This window comes from Armigeres subalbatus, chromosome 2 (genome assembly GCF_024139115.2).
Source record: "Armigeres subalbatus isolate Guangzhou_Male chromosome 2, GZ_Asu_2, whole genome shotgun sequence".
NCBI classification, from domain to species: domain Eukaryota; kingdom Metazoa; phylum Arthropoda; class Insecta; order Diptera; family Culicidae; genus Armigeres; species Armigeres subalbatus.
In genome coordinates, this window is record NC_085140.1 from 320,450,943 (window position 1) to 320,478,371 (window position 27,429).

Genomic DNA, 27,429 nt, shown 5'->3' on the forward strand with positions numbered 1-27,429 from the left:
CGAAAACTTCATCGCGAATTCCCATTACCGACGTCCAAACAGCATCAGGAGTGTTCCAGAGACCTGCGGTCAAAGTAGCCTTGCTGGACGTCCTACAGAGTGGTAAGGCCGTTGAAAGATAAGGCATTACGGGTCGGGGTGTTGCGAAATACTAGAGATAGGCCCTTTGGATCTGTAGTGCAGTGAAGCGGAGCGTAATATCCACGCGCATCGTTCAATTGTTGACAGATCTAACAGTGACATCAGCAAAACAAATGAACACACTCCTATGTGAAAGTTAGGTTTGGCGGAATAGCTGCTGTTTTATACAATTAATTAATTCAATTCAATAATCCTAAATAATATTTTTGAGTGAATTCGATTGATCAGTTAAACAAAAGTGAACTTACGTCCTAAATTAGTACCATATAAGTACGGATATGTAAGTATATACTATTAAATAGTTAAAGTTAAAGAGTCAAACTCATAAATGAAACATTATGTTAATAGCTGACCTAACCTCAGAAACTGGAGCTGGCATGCACATTGGATTGCTCGGATAGTAAGTTGAAAATGAGTTACTGAATTAATTATCGGTTGAATAAACATATATTTTTCCAGTCGAGTTACGGGAAAACCGAACTGCGAAACCGTTTTACAACAGTATGGTTTCGTAATGCTAGCCGTTTTATGTATATGTCAAGATTTAATACATAACTGTCAGATTTCCTGGTTGGATTTAGAAATGGTGCGCCACTCATGAGGTACCAACCCAGGATAAGTAGCAATCTTCTAAAACTCTTTTAGAAATATGTTTTCTCAATGGACCAATTTCTCCCCAAAAGGAGCCTCCTCGCTGTTGCTCCCGCTAGCCTTAGGTTCCAACTCTGTCTCAACAGGATGATTAACTTCAGCTTCCACTTCAATGGATTTCTTCTTGGAATGCTGATGATGGTGATGATTATGGCGTTCCCTCAGGTCTCCTTGAGTAGATGTATGATCGTCCAAGTATTTGAAAAGCCGTGTTACCTCATGCTCAACAACGGAACTCAAACTTGAATGGTGTTTATGTTTACTTTTAGTGGTGGCCGCGTAGTGCCGTGCTTCCTCTTCAGACATCATCTTACCATCGATGTACACGATAGTGGAATGTCTACGGTTCGGTCCTTCGTACATCTCCTTCAACGTGGTTGGACTAACATTGTGAATACTTTCGGATAAACTTCTCTTGTGTAAACCTCCCTCGCTAACATCCGACGAAGCACTACCTAATCCAGTTTCGTGGGGAGTTGCCTGACTTGTAGAGCAGTTTTCTGCTGTATCCATCAAACTATATTCCTTATCCGATGGTCGTCTTCTTTTCCTGGGTGAATTTTGATTAGCTGATGAACTATTAGATTGTGGAATAGAGCTACCAGGACTTAGTAATCGTTCCTTTCTGGCCTTGATAATTTCCCTGCACTTGTTGCTACATCCACCGACCCATTCCGAGATAAGGACAGCTAACCCCAACAGATAGCCAATACCCATCAGCAGAAACATACCTTCCGTATCACCCAAAGTTAGGCCCTTTTCACCGGCTGTAGGAACTTTGAGTACCTTCCCGACAGATGCTTGTCGATAACGCCCGTCTTTTGTCTTCTGCATATCCCATGAAACATCTTTCAACAGCTTGGACAGTATGCCTGCTTCCTGCATATACAACATGGCATTGTTGAACTTGTCCCTGTACACCGAGTTCAATTGAAAGACGTATGAAACACCGAACAGGGAGAAACATTGCTTGCTCACGTGCAACGTGTACCGCCTATTGATTGATCTGTAATAGAAAATACTTGCCAAATTGATTTCTTTTTGTCAAGAAACTGGGTATTTCTTACTCATCGGAGAAGTTGGATTGGACCAAATAGTCCAGCTCAGCTTTGGATCCTATAAATGCGTACGAAATAAGAAAAGCCTCTGTAACGTTCCTAATTCCTTCATCAATGCTGGAAACAAACTTCAACTTTTGTATCATCTTTTCCGTTGTCGAATCGCTGGAGTTCGAGAACCATCGCTCCCAACCTCCACGGTCCAGGGTAACGAAGCGAAAGAAGCCGCTTTGCAACTGGTCGACCGAATCAATCGTTTCCGGAACCACAGGCATCGTCACAAACGCAATGATCGAACCCGTATAGCACGATGTAATAATGATCGTAAACACCCAGTAGATTCCTTAAATAATAAGCATTATTGCGTAGTTCAACGCTTTGCGGAAGATGATGAATCATGCTCACCGATTAACATTCTGGTTGAGGTTTTCTTCGTATTGCTCCAGGAGTTTTCGCCGGTGAATGTTAAACTGTTGGTGAACGTTCCGAAGACGTACCAAAACATGTTCTCGATTTCGGTCCAGTTTCCAATCAAGTGACGTAGGCTCATTTTATCTGAGAAAGCCAACGGGAAGATTGCCATCAGGTAGATAAAGGTCAGTGCCACCCACACTGGCCACTGGAACGGCCCAAGAATGGCGCGGTATCTGAGGAATAAAAAGAGTTACTCTAAACGATGCGGAATAGAAGTGCGTGTTTGGATGCAGATCGATCTACAGAATATCGTAAATTTTGTCCATAGTCAGTGGCCTAAAATGTGTATTTTTCAGTGGAATGATAGTTCAAAACACTTCTTTCTAACCTAATACTATGGACACATCTACAAGAAGGACAAGTAAATTATTCCAAGACTATCTTTGATAAAGACAATAATTGGTATGGTATTCATTTCAAGATTCTTGCACCATGGTACTTAAGGCTCCCCCAGACCTAAGCGATTTCATCGCCGCGACGGCGACAACTAGTCGCCACGATTCTATCGTTTGGTCACTGCAGGCAATGTTCTATTTACGCTTCCATACCAACGGCGACCGAATCGCTGTCGCCAAGCGATAGAATCGCGTCGCGACTGTCTCATCGCGTGTGTTTGAGGGAACCTTTATACCACCAGTGTGTCATTAGTAGGGGAAGACTTGATCACCCCCTGTTTTATCGAGAACTTGAGTACACTGTTAGAAAAAAGTACCTAATATTAGGTACTTTTCACTCAAATCGGGGGTTCAGTGTGGGAACCCAAAATTAAGTACTTTTTTCTTGAAATTAAGTAAAATTCACTTAATATTAAGTAAAATCTATTTAATTTTAAATAGAAACTAGCTAAAAGTTAGATAAATTTCACTCAACTTTTGTAAACATGAGATTACTCAACGTTGGGTTCCCACACTTTAATGCCCTTGTTGAGTGGTTTTGCTCTTCATTTTATGACAACAAAGGGAAGAGGGAGGGAGATGCAAGAGAAAAAAAGTACCTAAAATTAGGTACTTTTTTCTAACCGTGTAGTTTTGTTCTAGCGTATTTTTTAGTATAGATCTTCTAGACAAATGACCTTTATGTGGTAAGCTATTTTTTGGATCGACAACCTTATTAAATAATAACCTTATTAATAATATTAAATAAATAAATTTTATTCTGCAAGGCGGTTTGTATGTTTTGACCTTCCTAAAGATTTTTTTATGGGCCACGCAAAATTTGAACAACTTTTCATAACAATGCTCAAATTCTTTAGTTATTTTCACAGGATAGGATATCTGAATTTGAAGTTATTGCCTCAATATGGGGATACTTGATTCCCCATTAGTTATCAATACAAAAATTTGGCGACATAGTTAAAAAAATATAAATCTGTTCTCAGGCTTCTAATTTTTTGTAGATTTGACAGATTTGATGAAGGGTTGGCGTGAAAAATTAGTTTTCGTCTAAAATTGGAAATTATTTTATTGAACATTTGTTACAATGTATCAATATTAGAAATTCTATGAAGTTCCACGGAGGCAACTTCAGAATCATTTTCAAAATTTTATTTTGAATTCTCTAACGTGCTAGTCCATATTGTCACAGAATACAACATGGCTGATCTAAATTTAAAAATTGGTTTGTAAATCAAAAAATTGTTCTTGAGACAATGTTTTGATTTTCTGTTTATAAGTGGATATAGACACTTGAAATATTTGATACATTTAGCTTAAATGCCTTCAATGTCATTTTTAAAACATTTTTTTTATCTAGCAGGGGTCCTAAATAGTTAGCTTCGCTAGAGCAATTAATTGGAACCCCATTCATAGTGACAATATGTCTGCTAGAGGCTTTCATATAAGAAACTTTCGGCTCATGTTCGAACCTTCGCGTGACCTGATCCTCAATTGGACTAGTGAGACCTAGACTAAAATTATGGGCACTCTCGAACTGCTGAGCAAGTTTTTGAGCCTTTTCGCCATTTTTTAATAAAATTTTATTTCCCTCTTTAAGAGCTGGAATTGGCTTTTGAGGGGTTTTTTAAAGAATTTTCGTTAATTTCCAAAGGGGTTCCAACTTCGAGACATTATTTTCAAAGTTGGTATTTCTCAGAATAGCGAAACGTTTTTCAAATTTCATTTTGCAAATCTCGCCAAAAAAACTTTCAATGCCGGATCGCGAGTGCTTTGGTATTGCCTTCGTCTCACATTTTAAAGACAGATCAGTAGCTGAAGATCGTCGTCAATAATAATGGAGTTGAATTTAATTTCACATTTAGGAATTGCAATCCCGGATAAAAATTCACAGTAACTTGTATGACATAACCCATTGAAATACAATAGATTGTGTGGCAAACAATACAAACTATTGTATGCTTATTGTAAAATGTTCACGGTTGTAAAAGATCTTTATTGTACGTACATTAAAATCACAATATATTTAAATGTTTCCGATATATTCTATTATATTTTTATTGTTCGCTTATGTTTAGTATTGCTCATCCAAAAACTAAACAATTTTTAAAAGTAATCGGTTTGGATGATCTGGAAATCCGTCTAATGTTATTGAATTAAGCCCCAAACGCAATACAACGGAACGGCGACGGAAACGGCAAATTTGACAGAAAATATATGGGCTAACTGTCAAATTTTCCGTTTCCGTCGCCGTTCCGTTGTATTGCGTTTGGGGCTTTAATATAATTTTGAAATATTTCATGGATTTATTATATTGATGAAATAACAATTGAAAACAATAACATTACAATAGCTTTGTTTATTAAATGAATAAAAATGTTATACCGGTTCTCAAGTATATATTTTCATATTGCAGGTCTTGTTGCAGGTCTAAAAATGTTTTGCAATAAAAATTTGATTTCAAAAAAATGAAAGGGAACAAAAACTTTTGCTTATAATTTACTCGGAGAATGGCTGGATTCATTTGACCGTGTACAGTTTTGTTTATAATTAGTGAAGAGATGAAAATAATGAAACTGTATGGTGCAGAAAGTGTTTTTTTCATTGCAGTTTCTGCTGCTGGGAAAGCGGTAGATCACTATGGCTGTACCGTGGTGAGTATCTAAAGTATTGAAGCGCGTTAGAGCATCATTACTGGGCGCGAGTATTTTGATCACTCTCACTGTACTGTCATTTTATATTAGTCACTCTTTTTCGCATCGGTCACTATTTTCGGTATTTTCGGTTATCATTTCGGTGGCTGCATTCCGTATCGGTGACGTTCGACGTTTGATAGTTCATCAAATAGTAGCGCTGTTATTTGGTCAATTTGGTCACCTGTCAGCTGCGCTACTGTTTTAGCAGCGCGTTTAGTAGCGACCGGTAAAGTGTCAAGTAATGATACTGCGCTGACAAACGGCTTATACTCACCACCGGTAATCGTAATCTTATACTGCAAAAGTTCAATGTACATAATGAACGCAGTGGTTCATCCCGAACAAAAAATAAATGAAAATTTTATCATCATAGTACCTGATGACATGCCTGGTAACATGTATCCTTGTTCCTTTACAGAAATGAAGCTTATGATAAATAAAATACTGCTGCTTGCTGGTCACTGATTGAAGATCGTTCAGTGGCTACCATTGGCCAATCTCACCAACGGGATATAATAAGAACTGATGCAGGTAATTTTTTATTTTCTTCTCGACGTATTTTTTCTAATAAAACTGACATTCTTCTATAATTTACATTTTCACAGGTTTATATCTATTCGGAACAAAGTTAGTACAGTTTTTAAACCGATGTTGGATTTTTCTCCAGATACAGGCAACCCACTTAACTTTGGAAGTAGTGCGCTGGATTCGTCTAAAGATATGTTAAACATCCGGAGGAAAATAAAATGATATGTAAAACAATTAATTGTATTGTATTTTATTGTAATATTGGAGTATAATGTATTCTAAATCCTGTTGTATTCCTATTGTAAAACAATAGAAACAGTAATTGAAAACATTTAAAACACAATGTTTTCTATTGTTTTGTCGCTCGAAATCATCCCATTGAAGAACCGTAAAATCAATTGTTTTGCTCCGAATTTTGTATGGAAAATTTTCGATTTTTTTATTGTAAAGGTACATAACAACCCCCCTTTTTAATTGTAAAAGTCCCATTTACCATTCATTTTATCGTGGAAAACCATTATTTCTCATGTGATTTTATTGTCAAAATTCCATTATATTCAATGGTAAAAATTATGTTTTAAATGGTGTTGTAACAATAAAATTTATGATATTTTAATGATATTTTTTATCCGGGATGCTTTATCAATATCACTTTTGGTATCGAGAGGAATATCAACATCAAAATTCCTATCGATATACGTTTTATATAAATCCCAATCAGCTCTATGATAATTAAAAGTGGAGCTGATTGGATTGTTAATGGTTTCTTGTGAGATTTCGAACGTCAACGGAAGGTGATCAGAGTCAAATTCAGCATGAGTTACCAATAAGGGACCGACTGTTTACTTCGATGACATTTACTTCCAGGGTGCAGCAGCCGTAAAAAGTGTAGACAACAACCTTCCGTGCACCATGTTTACGGTACTCGTCACTGAGTGGCGATACCGGCGTTTCTATCTGTGTTGTTAAGCCTGCAACTCTATGTTCTGAGATTTTCATAATTTTCACCATGAGCTCATGGAAGAATGGTAGTTGGAAATCGATAAAATGTATGGGAAAATCAGGTATTTCGCAAATTTATGGAAAATGAAGGTGTTTTAGAAGAAAGTAGAGATAAGGAATGAAGTATGAGGTGAAAAGATTATCTCCTGCACTTAGTTTGCACTGATTAGTAGTTTTATAGTGTTGAAATTTCGATTTTACTACCACTGGAAAAACGCCATCTCTTGCATTAATCGTTTTGACTGGTACCTTATTGGCGACACAGCTGACTTGAATCCGTTAAAACTAAATCAATTGTAGAAGGATTTCGACTGGAAGAAAAACAAGTTGGTCCATTCATTGGCGTAAATAAGGGGGGCTAGGGGGGGGGGGGCTTAGCCCTCCCTAGAAAAAAATTAGCCCCCCTAGGATTTGATAAGTTAGTTAGCAGTGATATCAGTTTTCAACATATAGCATAATGAATTACCGATTAATTGAAGACAAAAGAGTTATCTCTCATATTCACTCTATCATACTTAATGAAATGAGTAGAAGAAAAATTAGCTTGTTTCTGAATTCTGAGAAAGATTCCCATCAGCATCCGAGAAGGATTCTCATCAGAATCCGAGAAGAATTCTCACTTCAATCTCTAAAGAATTCTTTTCGGATTCATGGAAGTATTCCAATCGGAATCCAGAAGAATTCCTACTGGATTCTTTCCAGTATTGTTGATCAATACCCTTGGGAATCTGTGAAAAATACCCTTTAAATCCATGGAGGATTTGCTTTAGAATCTCTTGTTGATTTGCTCCGGAATATCACCAGAATCGTTTTAAGATTTGTTTAGGAATTCCTTGAAAAATCAGAATCCTTCGGCGATTTGCTTCGTAATCCTTTGAAGATTTAATTCGGAGTCTCTCGACGTTTTGCAAATGATCTGCGTAGGGGTCTCTAGACGATAGCTTTGGAATCTCGCGAAGAATTGATTCGGAATCATTCGATGTTTCGTTTCGGAATACATCGATGGTTTGCTTCAGAATTTCTCAAAGATTTTGTTCGGAGTCCCTTAACGAATTTTTTTTTTGCTTCGAAATTCTTCGATGATTTTCATCGGAATCCCTCAACGATTTGCTTCAACATTTTTGGAGGATTCCCTTCGGGATCGCTGGCGGATTCTTTTCGAAATAACTGAAGGATTAATTCGGATTCGCTCGACGATTTGCTTCGAAGTCCTTCGACGGATTGCTTCGGAATCCTTCGAGAATATGCGTCTTCATCCCTGGAACATTACTCATGAACTACCTGGAATCATCATATTGGAAGTTTTCGACGAAATCCCTGGAATATTCCTGTTCGAATCCCTGAAATATTCCCTCTGAAATCCCTGGTGGATTCCCTTCAGGATCCCTGCAGGCTCCCTTCGGTATGCTTGAAGGATTCCTGTCGAAATATCTAGAGATTCCCGTCGGGGTCCCTGGAACATTCCAGTCAGGATCAAAGGATTCTCATCAGAATTCTTGGAACATTCTCGGCCGAGAGTTATTTTTTTTTCATTTGAGATAGAATATTTATGAAGTATGCAAAAATATCCACTGCCTGACGCTAGTCGAGCGCAATCAAACATATACTGTGAGTTGTTGCTCACACGTGCACAACAACTCACGTGTGCTTGAGAAAAGAGAATAAGGTACACCGGGGCAAGTTGAAATGCGGGGTAAGTTGAAACGGAAGCTGTCATTTAGATCAGTAATAACCGAATGCCCTGATTATTTTTTTCAACAAATCACTTCCCTAAACGCACCTTCTAACTGCCATTCCCGGAAGATTGCAGCTACTAAAAGCAATCCCTGCCATTATTTATTTTTTTCCCTTTGCAAAGTTCGAACCAACTTTTTGACGTGCCAATGAAACAGGTCGGAAAATGATGTTTGGAAGTGTTTTTTCATCAAATTTTCATGGTAGGTAATCATTCAATGTTGAATAAACATAATGATTATGAAAAATCGATGGAAGATACGTTTTAGTTTTTGTATTTTGGTAGTTTGATATTGAACCGCTACCCGTAATGCTGGGTAGATACCTCTTCGTGGTGTGTTACGGGGTAAGTTCTACCATGGTCACATTGCCAGCTACAGGCACATCCTGACCCAACGAATACCTTCCCAATATCCATCTCCGTGACACTTATTCCTTCTCTCCCTTGTAACTGTACAGGTAAGATAAGCGTGGCCAGGAATTATCATTATCATGCTTTTGTCATTGTTGCCTTAGATTGAAATTAAGGATTACACCCACCTTGATTTCTGATAGCAATCTGAACAGAGATTTCAAAGGAAACATGAGTATCACTAGTTTCCAGTCCACGAAATATACCGGAGCAATGCCATGCTTTCGTGTTTTTATATATTCGTAAAATATTTATTTTCCATATTTTATTATACTTATTTTTCATATTTCATTATATTTATTTTTCATATTTTTACATTTTATTTTTTTTAATTTCTATATTTTTATAATTTTATATTTTACATTCAATTATTTTTGTGTCTTAAAATTTTTATATTATTATGTTATAATATTATCATAGTTTCATATTTCTTTAAATTGAACATTCCACTTTCAAATTTGATATTTTATGTTTTATATTTTTGTATTTTCATATTTATATAATTTCATGTTATTACACCTTCATATTATAATATTTTTATATTATCATATTTTCCTTACTCTTATATTTTTTCTATTTTTATACTTATATACTGTGATGGAACTTCCGTAAGAGAGTGGAGACCACGGGAGACTGGGAGTGAAAGAGGAAAAAGTGAGTGAGGATTCGGAAAAAGGAGGAAAAGATTGAATTAGTTTTTTTTTTTTATATTTTTATTTATGGAATTAAATAAATTGGATTATTATATCGAAGAAATATTTGGAAATAAATTATAAAAGTGTAAAAAACACCACAGTTGGAGGCTCCGGCGAGATGATTCGTTAAAAGACGGATCGACTGCAATATGAGGCGAACTGAATTAAGTAATTGACAGTTATTTGGAGTTTGAGAAAAAAAAACTCGGAAATAAAGCAGATGATTTAGTTGAAAGTATGCTACAAAGATAATTGAGTACTGAAAACGGTTAAAAAGTGTAAAAGGACTACATGTGCGATCATAGACGTAACCTGGAAATATACCAGTTTAGTTAAAAGATGTGAAGCGACATTCGGAGTTAGCAGTGACAGCGGTAACTGTCAATGTGACATGGAACAATAAAAAAACAGAAAGACGAAAGCAAAACAAATATAGAACATCGACAAGCACAACGATTGGAATATTGAGCAGCAAATTTTACTTATCCAAGGCTAATGTGAAAGCCAGAAAAGGTTAGTAGCGTTCCTTAGTTTATAAACGTCGTCGTTGGATCTACCTGGTCTGTGGTTTACAGGGAACCTTGGATCAGCAAAATGTTCCCGAATCCCAACTTTAACATTAGCGGCATACCCCCGTGGGCGTATGGCAACATGCAAGAAAACCTGCCGATGAACGATCAAAATTCCACACCGCGGGAACCCATACTGCCGCCTCCCTTCGTACCTCAAGGTGTGGAACCAGCAGTTTTACGGCCACCAATGCCAGCACGATCCGATTACCGGAACCTATTAGCGGGAACTTCGTCGCAGGAAATGAGGACCAGTCCACCAATGCACATCAACATTTAAGTGGTTACACCAACGCTAGGAGCGCGTCAGCAGGGAACACAACCTGCAGTAACGGAGGTTCAAACAAACGAATCCAATGAGGAACACGATCAACAGCGACGAGACATCGATGGCGACATAGATGGAGACAATGTGAATGAAGGCGGAGAAGAGGAGAATGGGCGTACAGCGATACAAACGGACCCGGCCGTGTTACAATCCATTCAACAATTAACAACAGCCGTACAATCCTTGGGCCGGCGCTTGTCGGATATTCAAAGTGTTCAGTTCAATGGATTGGTGATGTCAGGAGGAGTTCCGGGAATGGCGACGCCGGGAAACGTAGCGACTGGGAGAATGCCAACCACCAACAATAGCTCGGCCTGGCCCGGAAACACCGGGGTTCCGATGGGAACAGTGCCCGGCTGGAACAGTGGATTTGGCTACGGATCAGTGGGAATGTCGATTCCAGTGAATGGCAGAGGTATTACTGCTAATAGTCTACTGAAACCAAGGTTTAACGGAAACTTCGATGACTGCCACCCAGTGGAATTCTTACAGGAACTTCACGTCTATTGTGATAATCTTGTACTACAAGCGGCTGAACGACTACAAATGGCATTGTCATGCCTGGAAGGAGAAGCAAGAACATGGGCTAGAGGGTTCGGATACCTCTTAGCTGACTACGGAAAATTCCAACAATACTTCAGAGAACAATATTGGGGACAACGTGCTCAACGACTCGTTCGAGATGAATTAATGTATGGGTCATACGATTTTCGACTTGGTTTGAGGATGACGGAATACTTTTTAACATTGGTCACCAAAGCACGATATCTTGACCAGGCCCCTCCGGAACGGGATCTAGTAATACAGTTGAGTAGACACTTCCCTCGCAACGTGTCCTACTTGCTACATACGTGCGTGGATATTGCTAGTGCCTATTCACTGTTGCAAACAGAGGATCAATATAATGGAGGTAGAAATAGCGGACCGTATCGTTCTTCGCAGAATTCTTGGCGCAACCGACCAGAGGAACAAACGAACGCAACACGTAACAACAATGCAGCTTACAATAACGGTCGACAGAATACCAGGGAAATTCGTACAGCAGTAGTGGATGTTGAAGAAGAAGTGGGTCACGGTAATGCAGCAAACTTCCGTACAGCGGCAAGCGTTTTTGTGGGATCGAAGGAACTACTGGAGGATGATGATCAAGACGACGCGAATGAAGAAATTCCTTATCGGCCATCGCCGAAGATTGGAGTTCGTTTTGGAGAAGTTTCCGTACTGGGCCTGATTGATACGGGCAGTGAAATCAACTGTATATCACAGCACCTCTTTGACCGCCTGGTCGCAGCAAAGGTAGAAATGGAAGAATTTCCTGTCACAAACACATTGGTTCGAGGAGCTATGGGAAAGAAAAGCAGCAAAATATCATCGCAAATTTTTGTCACAGGTCAAATACAAAAAGCTATTCTTTGACCTTATTTTGGTGATCGTCAAGGACCTTTATTGTGACCTCATTCTTGGAGAAATGTTTTTGCACGATACAGGAGCCCAAATTTGTCACCAGTCTAAAGATATTTTGCTACGTTCCGAGAATGATGAGGTCTTAGTGACATTTTCTGAACGGGAGCAAAGGCTGAACAATGAGTCGCTGGTTAGTCAGTTGAAGACGATCGAGGAACAGGATAAGAATGGTGTGAAGTACGCAAACTTGACCGAATCAGAGAGGAAGGATCTGAGGACACTACTCGAGGAATTCCAAGACGTTTTCTCGGATACCCCGGGGTGTACAGCACTATACGAACATGAGATCTTTTTAACGGATGAGACTCCTTTCAACGTGAAACAGTATCCGATACCATACTGTTATATGGAACAAGTAGCAGCGCAAATTCGACAGATGGAGAATTGGGGCATTATTTCTCGAGCTCCGACATCGTATGTAAATCCTCTGGTGGTTACACCGAAGAAAAATGGCGAGGTGCGGACCTGCCTGGACGCCCGAAGGCTCAATAAAGTCCTGGTTAAGGATAATGAAAAGCCACCGGAAGTGCAACGGATTCTGCAAAAGTTTGAAGGGGCCAAAATTTTCTCAACAATCGACCTTACGGCGTCGTATTGGCAAATTCCCATTAAAAAAGAGCACCGCAAGTATACCGGATTCATGTTTGATTCTCGTACTTACGTGTATAACGTGCTACCCTTTGGACTCTGTACATCGGCTGCCAGTTTCAACAGAGCGATGGACATAGTACTGGGAACTGAGGTTCTCGAATTCATTGAAAAATATTTGGACGACGTAATGATCAGCTCAACAACTTTTCAAGAACATTTGCAACATTTGGAAAAGGTCCTGACGAGGATAAGAAGAGCCAATATGACTATTAGCGCCAGTAAGTCAATTTTCGCGCAATCGGAAGTTGATTTTCTTGTAGGGCAAGATGGAGTTTCAGTAGATCAAAAAAAAGTTTCAGCGATTACCAACTTTCCAAGGCCCAAGTCTGAAAAGGACTTAAAAAGTTTTCTGGGTGTTGTCAGTTATGTGTCTCGTTTTGTTCCCAATTTTGCAGCTACTGCAAAGCCACTATATGACCTGTTGAAGAAAGGTGTCAGCTGGAAATGGGAAGAGGAGCAAACTTGTGCTTTTGATCGAGTAAAGATACTTTTTCTGGAACACACAATCTTGAAGTACCCTATTTCCGGGAAACAGTTCAATTTGCAAACCGACAGTTCATACGCCGGGGTAGGGGCTGTCCTTTTCCAACATGGTAAGAGCTCCATCACTGCTAGAGATTCAAACAGCCATCCAAAGCATGAAATCGAATAAAGCCCCAGGGGTCGACCGCATATCAGCCGAGATGCTCAAAGCTGACCCCATGACATCCGCTCAACTACTGCATCGTTTATTTCATAATATCTGGGACACCGCAACTTTCCCGGTCGACTGGATGCAAGGTATCTTAGTAAAGGTGCCCAAAAAGGGTGACCTGACTGTATGCGATAACTGGCGAGGCATTATGTTGCTGTGTACCGTTCTCAAAGTTCGGTGCAAAATTATCCTAGCCCGGATTCAGGAGAAGATCGATGCGACTCTCCGGCGGCAGCAAGCCGGATTCCGTGCCGGAAGATCCTGTGTGGACCATATTGTCACGCTCCGCATCATTCTGGAGCAGGTCAACGAATTCCAAGAGTCCCTTTACTTGGTATTCATTGACTACGAAAAAGCTTTCGACCGTCTCAATCACGAGAATATGTGGGGCGCCCTGAGACGCAAGGGAGTTCCTGAGAAAATCATCGGCCTCATCGAAGCACAGTACGAGGCCTTTTCGTGTAGAGTGCTGCACAATGGGGTCCTGTCCGACCCTATCCGGGTCGTAGCTGGCGTGAGGCAAGGATGTATCCTATCACCGTTACTGTTCCTCATCGTAATCGACGAGATTCTGGTAGGTGCGATTGACCGTGAACCAAACCGCGGGCTGCTATGGCAGCCTATAACCATGGAGCATCTAAACGACTTCGAATTGGCTGATGACGTTGCACTCCTCGCTCAACGGCGCTCTGATATGCAGAGTAAGCTCAACGACCTTGCCGAGCGCTCCTCTTCGGCAGGTTTAGTCATCAACGTCAACAAAACCAAATCGTTGGATGTAAACACGGCGACCCCTTCCAGTTTCACAGTAGCCGGGCAACCAGTGGAGAATGTTGAAAGCTTCCAATATCTTGGTAGCCAAATGGCGTCGGACGGCGGTACCAAGATCGACATAGGCGCACGGATCAAGAAAGCAAGGGCTGCCTTTGCGAGTTTAAGAAATATTTGGAAAACAGACAGATCCGAATTTTCAACTCTAACGTGAAATCTGTGCTGTTATACGCTAGCGAAACATGGTGTGTATCAGTGGAGTACACTCAACAGCTGCAGGTGTTCATCAACAGATGCCTGCGGTATATAATTCGGGCCTGGTGGCCTCACAACTGGATCTCAAACAATGAGCTCCATCACCGTTGTCACCAGAGGCCGATAGCCACAGAAATTCGGGATCGGAAGTGGGATGGGTCGGCCACACTCTTCGCGGAAACGAAATCTGTAAACAAGCATTAGACTGGAACCCAGCGGGACATCGCAGCAGAGGCAGACCCAGAGGCTCATGGCGGCGAAGCCTCAATAAAGAAATAAAAGAAGTCGACCGAAATCTAACCTGGCAACAGGTTAAAGCGATAGCCGGGCAACGCTCAGGATGGAGATCTTTCAAGTCGGCCCTTTGCACCACCGGAGGTGTACAGGATCCGTAAACTAAGAGCAATCAAGTTCGAGTAGTCAGCTACGCCAGCCGCATCCTAAAACCTGCAGAGATCAACTATACAGCCACGGAATTGGAAGCACTGGCCATAATCTGGGCTGTCACGAAGTGGCGCCAGTATTTATTGGGAAAACGCTTCACGATCATTACCGATCATCGGGCTTTGATCTTCTTGAAGAAGTGTCGTTTGCTCAACGCTAGGCTCACAAGGTGGATTTTGTTTCTTCAACAGTTTGATTTCGAAATCGTGCATTGTAAAGGCAGCGAGAATACGTGGGCTGATGTGCTTTCCCGACATCCGGAAGGTCAATTGGAATCGGGAGACAGAAGTACACTTTTTACCCTGGCCAGACTTACCCCGGAAGAACAACAACTAAGATCAGTGTTAAAACAACTGGAAAAGGCACAAAAGGAGGATCCTCTGCTTCAAGAGTTCAGCGATATGGTGGAAGGAGACCTACGAGATAGACCCATGTGTACCTATCGTCGAGAAAACGGACTTCTATTAGTGAAACATGTGAATGTTTGGAGACTGCTTATACCAGCAGCGTCTACGGAAGGAATTCTAAGATATTTTCATGATCATCTGGGACATTTTGGAGTTAACAAAACGTATAGTCGAATGAAAAAGTCCGTGTTTTGGAAAGGAATGAGGAAACAGACCAAGGAATATGTTCGTCATTGCCGGATTTGCCAATTGTCCAAACCAGCTAATAACACTTTAGCTGGAACTACAAGAAGTATTCTTCCCTCTGAAGTTAATGAATTGTTGTCTATCGATCTGTTCGGATCGCTTCCACCCGGTGTAGCAGGAGTACGGCATGTACTAGTGGTTATCGACGTGTTTTCGAAGTTCGTCACCTTGTATGCGATCAAAGCACCAACAGCCAAGGTTTTGTGTCGTCGGATGTGTCGGATGTGACTTCAACGTTTACGGAACCCCTTCGGCGGTGTTATGCGATCAAGGCAGTCAATTTACATCCAGTTATTGGGTTCAAACGATGGAGAAGCTGAGCATACGGTTAATTCACACCTCTGTAAGACATCCACAAGCAAATCCGGTAGAACGAACAATGCGAGAACTCTCCAGACTCTGTCGTACATATTGTCAGCATAATCATAAAGCATGGTCAACAATGCTCACGAAATTGGCCATCTGGATTAACGGAGCCGAACATGCATCAACGGGATATGCTCCAATTGAAATTCAACTAGGAAAAACACCAAATGATGCGGTTCAAGATTTCCTACGCATATCACCAAACGACCCAATACAGGTCGATTTGGATCAGATACGTGTTCATTTGACGCTGGCTGCCAAGAAACGAAATAGGAATACCCCGCCACAGACAACCTTCTTCAAGCCTGGGGATTATGTGTTAGTAAAAGCTAACCCTTCATCGTCCACAATAGATGCAGTCACCAAAAAGTTTTTCTTCGTCTATGAGGGGCCGTTTGTTGTCTCTAAAGTCCTACGTCCTGATGTATTTGTATTGGAGAATCCTTCAACTGGAAAGGAACGGGGATTTTTCCATATCAGCTTACTGAAACCATTTCGTGGTTAATTGAAGGAATACCATGAGCAATCGCATCGACTCATGCCCGTCGCTGTGTTTGCTGGGGGGGGGGCCGTTGTGATGGACCTTCCGTAAGAGAGTGGAGACCACTGGAGACTGGGAGAGAAAGAGGAAAAAGTGAGTGAGGATTCGGAAAAAGGAGGAAAAGATTGAATTAGTTTTTTTTATGAAATACGTGGAATTAAATAAATTGGATTATTATATCGAAGAAATATTTGGAAATAAATTATAAAAGTGTAAAAAACACCACAATACACATTATGATGCCTTTTTTTATGCTTTCACATTTTTTATACTTGTATATGTTCATATTTTTATACTTTTATATTTTCATATATTTGTATTTTTTTCATATCATATTTTCATATTGTAGTTTGAAATATTTAATTTTCATATTTTAATTTTTTTTGCCTTTCTTATATTTTCATACTTTCATGTTGTTATAATTTAATTAGCATATTTACATATTTCTATATTTTTATTATATTATTTTTTATACTTTCATATTTCCATCTTCTATATTTTTGTGTTTTAATATTTTTATATTATCTTATTTTCAGATCTTTATATTGTCATATTCTCAAAATTTAATACTTTAATATCACATTTTATATTTTAACATTTGCAATATTATCATATTCTCATGTTTTTGTACTCATATTTTTGTATCTTCATTTTTATTTTCATGTTTTCATATTTTTAAATTTTCATATAGCAATTTTTATTCTATTATTACACTATATTTTTATGTTTCTTATTTTCATATTTAAAAATCATATTTTATGCTTTTATATATTTATATTATTGTATTATGTACCTTCATACTGATTTAACATTTTCATAGCCCACTACAAAACATCCCAGGAAGGAAAGCTTCACAACCTGCCATGTAACCTTTACGTAGACGACTTCCTGGCACATAAACTGCTATCTGATATATAACATTCTAAATAATAAATAAATTCTTTACAGTTTCCAGCTTCTTCTACAAGAGATGTACATCCCGAATCAACTTCGGCTCCTAGTTGACGTTGTACTCTACAAATATATATAAAATTTAATATATATATAATTTCTTATCATAATGTTATTCATTTCACTACATATTTATTTATATACAATTACCAAAATAAGAACTTAAAAAGAACGCGGTGCGTATGGTACGGTATGTCCACGCATCCTTCAACCCCTGTAGATTCGTGATATGTATCATGTTGAAGTGACTACTTGAACACGATACATCTCGAAGAATCATCTCTGCGGCAAACACAACGCAGTGGGCCTGGCCGCTTTGAAGTTTATGTCATACCACTGGTATGCTGTGAGCCTCAATATTGACAAGAAAAATTATTGGGCGTCATCTAACTCAATAGTTTTCCAGGATGCTTTCTTTGTACTGGCTGCGTTTGTGTTCGATTAGATTAGATTAGATTAGATTTGGTAGTTTGATATTGAACCGCATTTTCAACCCATCGGGGCAAATAGAAATGCGTGGTGCGGGGCAAGTAGAAACAACGATTCAAAACGTCACCCTCGCAATTAAAATTTCCAGAATTCAACATGGTCCGTAAATACATTCGAAAAACAAAAATTAATAGAAGGGTCCAAAACTCTGAAAATTAATTTAATAAATTTCTGCTCATTTCGTCGTGAGTGTAACCCCCCTACAATCTCCACTGAAGAATAGAATAAAAAGGAACCATGTTTAAGCTGCACGGTCTAGTTTTGAGATTCTTAATCTACTTTGCCTCGCTGTGAGCACAAAAATAAATCATAGAGCATGTAAACATTTCATTAACTCCACCTTTCACTTCCCCAGCCCCCCTTTCTCCAATCGAGGGTCTATGAAAGATACACTGGTTAATTAATGTAAATTTATGAAAAAGCGTACAATTCTGAATGTGACTTTTATGCGAGTAAATATCAAGATGAGACAAGTGGGATTTGATTTTCAAATTTCTAGAACAAAGCTTACTATTTTATCAGGGTTTTAGGAGACAATTTTAAGCTAATTTATGAAAGATAATCAAAATCGTCAAAAATATACATGGGACTCTTATGCGAATCTTGGCAGTATAATCACCTTTACAACTTCGTGCATCTTGAGTTACACTGATTACATATATTTTGTTTTTGATACGGTACAGTTAGCTTATGTCTGTATACAGCGCAGTGTTTCAACTTACCCCGATATGCGGGGCAAGTTGAAACGGAGCATATAAAAAAATAATTTTAGTATGCAATATATTTATAAAAAAGTTTAGTTAGTTTGCTCATTTTTTATATATAATCTTTGACCCGAACTAGCAAACACCGCAAACGGATTCAAAATTTATCAAAGGGTGATTTTTATAAAACACTTCAAAGCTCAACTTTGTAAAAACCGTTTCAACTTGCCCCGGTGTACCTTAATATGAATGAGTGTGATTGATCCGCAATTGCCTTAGGTGGTTGGACTGCATTTGTCACATTACCGCTGATAACTTGATGAGGTGTTAAAATGTTCGAGAATTTTTGAAAAGAGGGTCAATTTCGAGAAAAAATATAAAGGGGCTATAGCCCCCCCTAGGCATTGGAGGTAGTTACGCCAATGGTCCATTGGGATATTGAATAGTATAATATCCCGCAGAAAAATCTTCAAATAAAATTTTACCATTAGAATTGCTTTGAGCATTATTCCATGAACGGTGTTTGGCATTGAAGTCACCAATTATGAAAAATTTGGATTTGTTGCGGGTTAGAATTTGAAGATCAGCACTCAACAAATTCGTTTGATTCCCATTGCACTGGAAAGGCAAGTAGGCAGCAATAAAGGAGAATTGTCCAAAATTTGTTTTAATAGAAACTCCCAAGGTTTCGAAAACTTTGGTTTCAAACGAAGAATATAATATATGATTGATACGTCTATTAATGACAATGGCGACCCCACCACAGGCGCTGTGAAGACGATCATTTCGGTAAATACAGTAATTTGGATCTCTTTTGTTGAAAAGACCAGGTTTTAAATATGTTTCAGTTAGGGTAAAATCAGCAGTGATTCAAATCGATCGGGGCTGTCAGTTTGAATATGAATCTGAAACATTCATTTTCCCAGCAGCTGTTCTAGATTCATTTTTTATACCAGTCAAATTTCAAAAAAATAAAACTGATATAACGCTCCGTTCTATTTTCTGCAGATTTGAACCACGATTGAATCACGAGATTCAAATATTTTCCAATGAATTATTGGCAGTGGTTGATTTTCTACCCGCCGCTGTCACATCCAGGCGCTATAGTATATGCGCAAAATAGCCAGCAAGAGTTATCCGCCAGAAATTTGTATGGCGAAAGTCATCTAACGCGGGTTTTCTCAAAATTAGAAACTTTTCACGAAAAACTATTTGGTACCAGTTGTGTAGGAAGGTGTCCGCTACTACGCCTACCAAATATTTTTTTGATGAAGGTGCTTAATTTTGAGAAATCGAACCTTAGATGCCTTTCGCCATACTGATTTCAGAAAGTTAACTCCTAGTGTGCCGCTGTAAACACGCTCAAAGCAGGCGATTCATTGAAAATTTGAAAAACATGAATAGAACACTGCTGGGGAAACCAGCGAGTTTGTTCTATTTGGCTCCAGATTCAAACTAGAATAGTGGTCGAAAATTTAGAATGAAACTGAATCACTCCTGATTTCACTCTAATGGTTCACATTATCATCTTCATCTTCATCAAAAAAAATATTTGTTAGGCATGGTGGCGGACACCTTCCTACATAACCGGTACCAAATAGTTTTTCATGAAAAGTTTCTAATTTTGAGAAAACACGCGTTAGATGACTTTCGCCATACAAATTTCTGGCGGTTAACTCTTGCTGGCTATTTTGCCCACATACTATAGCGCCTGGATCTAACAGCGGCGGGTAGAAAATCAGTCACTGGCAATAATTCATTCGACGGACTGCTCGTTACCCGGTGAGAGGTAGGAGCAAAATTTGTTCGTTGATTGTGGTGGGTATGAATTGCTCGATCGACAAATTATTGCGGATTTCGAGCGTTTGAAATATGTCTACCATAGATGCCAGATTTGAAGACATGTCTTCGATTTGAAGACATTTAAATCTCTGTGAAGACATTTATTTCGTGAAGACATTTTGAAGACTTTTCAAAATATTTGAAGACTTATCTACTTATTTGAAGATATTTAAAGACAAACAAAAGCCAGCGAATATAAAATACAATTTTATTACTTACCTATAAATTCTGCGACTTTTATATGCAAATTATATAAATATTACAAAAGTTTAAAATCTCAAACACAAAAATATATTTACACTAGCCGGTTGATAACTGCAACGCAATTTAAACGTCAAACGCACTTAACTTTGAGTTGTATGCTGTTTAAAAAATCCCGAAGGCAGCATTCGTTTTATATTTCCTTGGCGGTGGCGGCGTTTTCAACGGGTCTTTAAAGGTATTTCGATCATTACATCGGAACGCAATGGTCGATCTAATTTATTTAAACGGCAAAAATAGACTAAATTCTTCTATGACTTGATTTCATTTATTCAACCGTTGAGCTAGATCCAGAACTTTCTGGATTTCTTCTAAATTCATGTGATCTTTTCGACATTTCTAGGTGACATTCCTCTGAATACCCATCGAGAATGATAATAGATTATGTGAAACAACTTTTCGAATTTCCCGTGAAATTTTGAAAACGTTTTTAGTGAAAATTTAGAAGATTTTTTCGTATAATATAAGGAGGATTTATGATGAAAATTATGAGGAATTTCTCGTCTAAATTAAAAAGAGTTGAAATTGAAAATTCAGTATAATTGTGGACATGGTGGAATTTTAATTAAAGACTCAGTAGAATGTTCAGAAGAAACTTGTTACAGATTCTAGTTAAATTCTTCCTTGAATTCCTTTGGTAATTCTTTTAGAAATATCATTGAACATTCGAGGATTTTTTCTGAGGGTCTGTCTCATATGGGGAATTTAACTTAAATTAAACTTTAAAGTGTCATTTCAAAAATTATCGAATAACCCTGTCAGCAGAGCAAGATTACTTTTGAGAAATATCGAAACATTTTTCATCGATGTCCTATTGCTTTGTCCAGCCATTCTTATGACCGAGTGATTTTTTTTATTTTCGAACTGTCACTTTAAATTTTAATTCTCCAAATGAGACAGACCCTGACAATTGGGTCCTAAAATGAAGAACCGATATTCGATTTTATTTCAGGGAACGATGAAGTTAATCATCCTGAATGCGTCAGTTTTTCTTTTGACTCAAAAATTGAAAGGAGCATTGTTTAATTTGAAATTTGAAAATAGATGAAAAATGCTTCCTCGACATTTTCGGTCTTGTTTGACGTAAGGATTCAAACGCACTAGCAAAACACCGCAGGGCACTTGACTCAACCTTTGACAGTTAATATATGGGCCTGACGTTTTGGGCTGATGGTTGATTCGTTCTGAAATGTTGCACAGGCCAATATTTGCCTCAAAATGTATTAAACATAAAAATATTATTTTTACTGATTTAGACTTTTACCAGATTTTTTATAACATCGGTTCAAGTATTCTTGACCGATGCACTATCGTTTGCAACTATAAACGAGGTAGGGCTTTAGGACCCAATTCCTCCTGAATTTCTCCGAAAAATCATCCAGGAATTCTTTTAGAATTTCCTCTAGGAGCTCCTCCGTAAGTTCGTCCCGAATTCAGTTCATCCAAGAATTCTTTCGGAAGTTCCCCCAGAAGTTTCACCAGAAATTCCTCAGGTAGATGCTCCACGAATTTCTCCAGCAGTTCTTCCAGGAATTCTTCCGAACGTTCCTCAATGAATTCCTTCGGAAGTTTCTCCAGGAATTCCTTTGGAAGATTCTCCAAGAATCTTGCTGAAAGTTTCTCCAAGAATGCCTTTTGAAAGTATATTTAGGATTTTTTCTTTCCTCCTGGATTTCTTTAGGTAATTTTTGCAACAATACCCCAAGAAGTTACATGTTCTTAAGTATTAATCCAGTTCTTAAGAATTCATCCTGAACTTCCTTCCTCCAAGCATTCCTCCGGAAGTTTCTTCAGAATTTTTTTCAAGAATTCCACTGGAAATTCATTATTTCTATAGAAATTCATCGGGAAAATCCTTCAGGAATTTCTCCAGAAAATCCCTCCGGAATTCATCCTGAAGATTCTACAGGAATTTCTTCTTAAGTTCATCCAGGAATTCATTCTGAAATTTCTCCTGACGTTCTTCTGTAAGTTCCGTCAGAAATTTATTCGGAAGTTCCTTCAGAGAATCCTTTGGAATTTCTCCAAAAAAAATACTTCAGGAGTCTTCCAGAAGGTCCCTGGTCCCAGGGAATTCTTCAAGAAAGAAGTTCGGAAGAATTCCACTTGGAAATTCAGTTTAAAAAATTCTCTTGAATTCTAACAATTTGAATGTTGAAAAAAACATTTCCATATCAATAAAGCAAGGAAATGATTAAATTTACAAACCTATTGGATTTTGAAATTTCTCGCTGATAATCATAATTTTAATACTGAAGACATTTGAAGACATTTTTACTCGACTGTGAAGACATTTAAAAATATCACCTGGCATCCCTGATGTCTACCCGGCGTATCTGGAATCCTATTGGAATTTCCCGTCATCAATTTTACACGGGAAGTCAAAACTTTTTTGCGTGAAGGGCATTCCCAGAAATTGGATTTATGATTGCCCCCACAATTGGCACATTTAAATTTATTGGAATCTTCTCTCACGGGACAGGCGTCCTTGGCGTGAGAGGTTCCACCAGAAATCATGCATTTAGCATCCATGTGGCAATCTTCAGTTCCGTGACCCCACTTTTGGCACTTACGGCACTGAGTGGGGTTTTGGAAATTTCCCCCAGGCCTGCGGAAATGTTCCCATGTAACACGGACATGGGACATAATACAGGCCTTTTCCAAACTTTTCATATTATTTAGTTCGCGCTGAGAAGCACTGTTAAAATTAAAATATACTCGGGTAGTATTAAAAACTTCCTTCAGCAAAAAGAAAAAAACGCACAGCACGAAAGCACAATGCGGTCTCATTTTCACAGTTATTGAAAGTTTTCTAAGCAAATACAATGGATGCACTATGCCCAGGGAGTCAAGAATGTTTTCCACCTGAAAACATCCTGGCCGGACCGAGAATTGAACTCGCCATCTCCGGATTGGCAATCCTACGGTAAGGTGTTAATAAAAAATTACACACTGATGGTAACTCACTCGAACCCCACACTCTGAATGAAGGATCGCCAGCTCAATAATTTCAACGCATATTGTGTTCTATTGTCGTAATTATTCTAGTAAAAATTTCACTTGAAATGTGAGCAAGTTCGATGAGTTTTAAGTAGCTCGGGTTTTTTTGGCTTGTTCTTTATTAACACCATGGGCGGGATTGCGTGATTGATCCAGGACCAATGAAGTCCCAGAGGGTTTATCAAATTTGAAAATTTTGGCTTAAAAAAAAAGATCTCACATTTTTTGTCTCGCGCTGGCACAAAATACTACTGGTCACTTTACGCGGAAAGATGAATTTTACGCCAAAACTATATTTTTTAGAAAAAACTGTTGTTCTACAAAATTGTTCGAAATAGTAAGGCCATCATTATGGTGCAACCAAAAAATAGGGTGGCCCATCATATAAAAAAAATTAGAAAATATTTTTTTTTTTGAATATTGACATTTTATGTTCAACAAAGTTGTACCGCAGCTTATTCCAATAAATTTTGCTAAAAAACTTTTTCTGTAGCTCTTAAGTTGGCTGATTTAGAGCAATTTTACCTAATTGGATTAGGGTGTACCTCACAAAAACAGTATTTTTAATCTACTTTTTTTGTTTTGGATTTCTCGAAAAATGATTCTTGATGAGTGAATATGCTCAATATCTTTTACCGATCAAAAGTTAAAATCGTTTTTCTGTCAAAATTACATTTTTTTCATAAGTTGATATCTCCGGTTAGGGCGGACCAAAAAAATATGTTCACACGGAATTTGAAAGAGAAATTCATATTCTTTATTATGTCAAAAAATTGGTGATATGTTATTTTTTTATCTCAAGTTTTACTAATTTTACTAAAATCATGTTTTTTTCAAATAAATTGATATAACTCGACAATGGAAGAAGATACAGACGATATTCTTATAGCAAAACACGCGTTTTGGAAAGCACCAAAAGTCTTCAGAACATCCGTGAAAAATAAAAAATGAAATGAGCAGATCATAAATATTGTTTTTTGAGGGACACCCTAATTCTGGTAAGTAAAATTACTCTAAACAAGTGAGCTTAAGAGCTACATAAAAAGTTTATATAGCAAAGTTGTTTGAAAAAAGCTGCGCTACAACTTTATGGAACACTTTATGTCAATATTCCGCGAAATAAAAAAATCTCATTTTTATAAAATGGCCCACCCTATTTTTCGGTAACTTCTTATAAGTATGCTTTAGGCCGAAAATGCATCTTTTCTCGTAAATCTTGCAATACGATGATAATGATAAAACTTATGAAAAGTGTTAAAGCTGTAGATTTTTTATTTTTCATTTCTCACAAATGTCACTTTCTGAAGACTTTTGGGGCTTTCCAAAACGCGTGTTTTGCTATAAGAATATCGTCTGTATCTTCTTCCATTGTCGAGTTATATCATTTTTTTTTTAAACATGATTTTAGTAAAATTGGTAAAACTTGAGATTTAAAAATAACATTTCTCCAATTTTTTGACATAATAAGGAATATGAATTTCTCTTTCAAATGCCGTGTAAACATATTTTTTTGGTCCGCCCTAACCGGAGATATCAACTTATGAAAAAAATGTAATTTTGACAGAAAAACGATTATAAGCTGCGCTACAATTTTGTAGAACATATCATGTCAATATTCCAAGAAATAAAAAAAATATTTTCAATTTTTTTTATATGATGGGCCACCCTATTTTTTGGTTGCACCATAATGATGGCCTTACTATTTCGAACAATTTTGTAGAACAACAGTTTTTTTCTAAAAAATATAGTTTTGGCGTAAAATGCATCTTTCCGCGTAAATCTGTATCCTGGACCATAGTGACTCTGCCTCGATAATAACACAACTTGCTCACACGCACAATTTCCCCAATTCAATGCACTATCGAAAACATTTTAATTCTACTTATTCTAAAATTACAATCAAAATCACACGAATTAGGGGCAAGTCAGAGTAAACGCGACGTGCGATGCAACGCGACGCGACAGTAGTGCAATTAGACAGCCTGTTGATAATGATTGTTATTCCTTTACGTTAGTCGCGTTTACTCTGGCTTGCCCCTTAGATTCCAAAATCACTTCCGCCGAATTGAGATTCCGTAAGCCGGATACTTTTTTCCTCTGTCGCACGTTTGCGGCTGAACTCTCCTGGTACTCCCCATGCACCACCTGTGCACAAGACATACTGTGCCCCAACACTCTCTTGTCTATGTTGCTCGAGTGACAGCAAGGGAATTCACGGGTACCCTGTAGGAGGTACCCCCTGCTGCCGTGCCATCTCACAACACAGACAGTCCCCATTCAGTATGGTGATCACCCCGTCCTGCAACAGGGTGGCACCACTTGTCTACCAAACCGGAGGCGACTAGAATTCTTTAAATCTTACCGAGGAAGCGACGATGACATGAGGGTTACAAATGCAGAACAATCCGTCGAGTGCGCTACGGACATTTCCGTTTTGACATTCCGCTCAATAGTGACAAACGTTCCGGCCATTCCAATATCGGCTTGCCTCCGTTCCACTTCGTCCGTCACTGCGTCTCCTGAGCTAAATCAATCCAAAAATGAACCTCAACTATTTATACTGAATAATGTTCCGTAGTTTACCCAAGATACGGCTTCGAAGGTTCTTTGATATCGAACGTAAAATTCAAATAATTTCCCAGTGTCTTCAGCACCCGTATCTCCAACCCATCCCAACGGATGGCAATGTTTCCTACCCCATCGGTTGACATGATTTTGAACACAAACGGCGGTTGATGTGCTGCGGAAACGGTGAAACGATGGCCGGAGAATCCTTTCCGTATTTTTGGCGGAAATAAGTTCACGTTTGGGCGGGAAAATTTTCCATTCAACCAAGATGTGAGTACCATGGGTCGATTGGAACCCAAACCGTCGATGTACAATTCGTGGGTGTACAATACGTAAGCAGATTCACTATTAATCGTCTTTTCTGTCGAATATGATTCTCCGATAACCAGCAGATTCAGGATGTCTCTGGACTCCTTTGACGAGAGGAAATCCTGCAGTTTCCACTGACTTGATCGAGGAACGACAATTACGTGATTAGTCAGCTGAGGACCGAGCACCTTTCGAGTCATCATGGCATCCGATATGAATAGAATATAGCTGCGACACTTTGAGGCCGAAGGCAATAGCAATTCCGGATTACTTAAGGTATAGTTGGAGCTAATCTTGCCGCATATATACGTCGTCGGGAACTCTTTGAACAAGGCTTCCATTACGTATGTTTCCGATTGTTCGACGTACACGTCAAAAAGAATAATCGGAATACAGGCACTCAAGTATTTATTAATAATACGAATCAGAAGCATCACTAAGGCCATGGACTGTTGGTCGTTTATCATTACATGGGCGAAATTTTTAGCCCACACCTGCTCCCGAGTTTTGGGATTTCCCCGGAATGTCGGATCGTTGTATCGTTTAACTCTCGTGTGATCATCCGAAACATCACGGGTGTCATTAGCCGGATCAAACCCTTTGGAGACGTACTGTTCACTACTCAACTCGTAAAACCGATTCCGACGTTGTTCCACATCGTACGACTTGTAGGCAATCAAAGCCTCCTGAATATGGTTCGGTCTCTGCCCAATATCCTGCCAGGCTAGCAAAAGTTCCAACCACAAGAAGCACAACACACTAGCAAGGATAACACTTTTCATTTCG

The 27,429-nt window shown here is 38.6% G+C and overlaps 1 protein-coding gene and 1 long non-coding RNA gene across 2 annotated transcripts; one reads left to right on the forward strand and one right to left on the reverse strand.

Moving 5' to 3' along the window:
- Positions 1-581: 581 nt before the first annotated feature.
- Positions 582-27,425, reverse strand: LOC134216801 (ionotropic receptor 21a). The gene is made up of 5 exons (XM_062695601.1): positions 26,350-27,425; positions 26,129-26,290; positions 2,256-2,497; positions 1,860-2,193; positions 582-1,798 (listed from the first exon to the last, which is right to left on the reverse strand). The coding sequence occupies exons 1-5, from the start codon at positions 27,423-27,425 to the stop codon at positions 799-801; spliced, it is 2,814 nt and encodes a 937-aa protein (XP_062551585.1). The 3' UTR covers positions 582-798.
- On the forward strand, positions 5,405-6,178 carry LOC134216802 (uncharacterized). The gene is made up of 3 exons (XR_009980831.1): positions 5,405-5,691; positions 5,831-5,943; positions 6,018-6,178. It is a non-coding gene; the product is annotated as an uncharacterized LOC134216802 (long non-coding RNA).
- Positions 27,426-27,429: the final 4 nt, after the last annotated feature.

Coding starts and splice junctions, on each gene's coding strand:
- LOC134216801 (XM_062695601.1), bottom strand. CDS start 27,425: ATGAAAAGTGTTATCCTTGCTAGTGTGTTGTGCTTCTTGTGGTTGGAA. Junction 2,498..26,128: donor ATGTCATCGTCGCTTCCTCG/GTAAGATTTAAA, acceptor TTTATTCCTCAG/ATACCGCGCCATTCTTGGGC. Junction 2,194..2,255: donor CTCAACCAGAATGTTAATCG/GTGAGCATGATT, acceptor TTATTATTTAAG/GAATCTACTGGGTGTTTACG.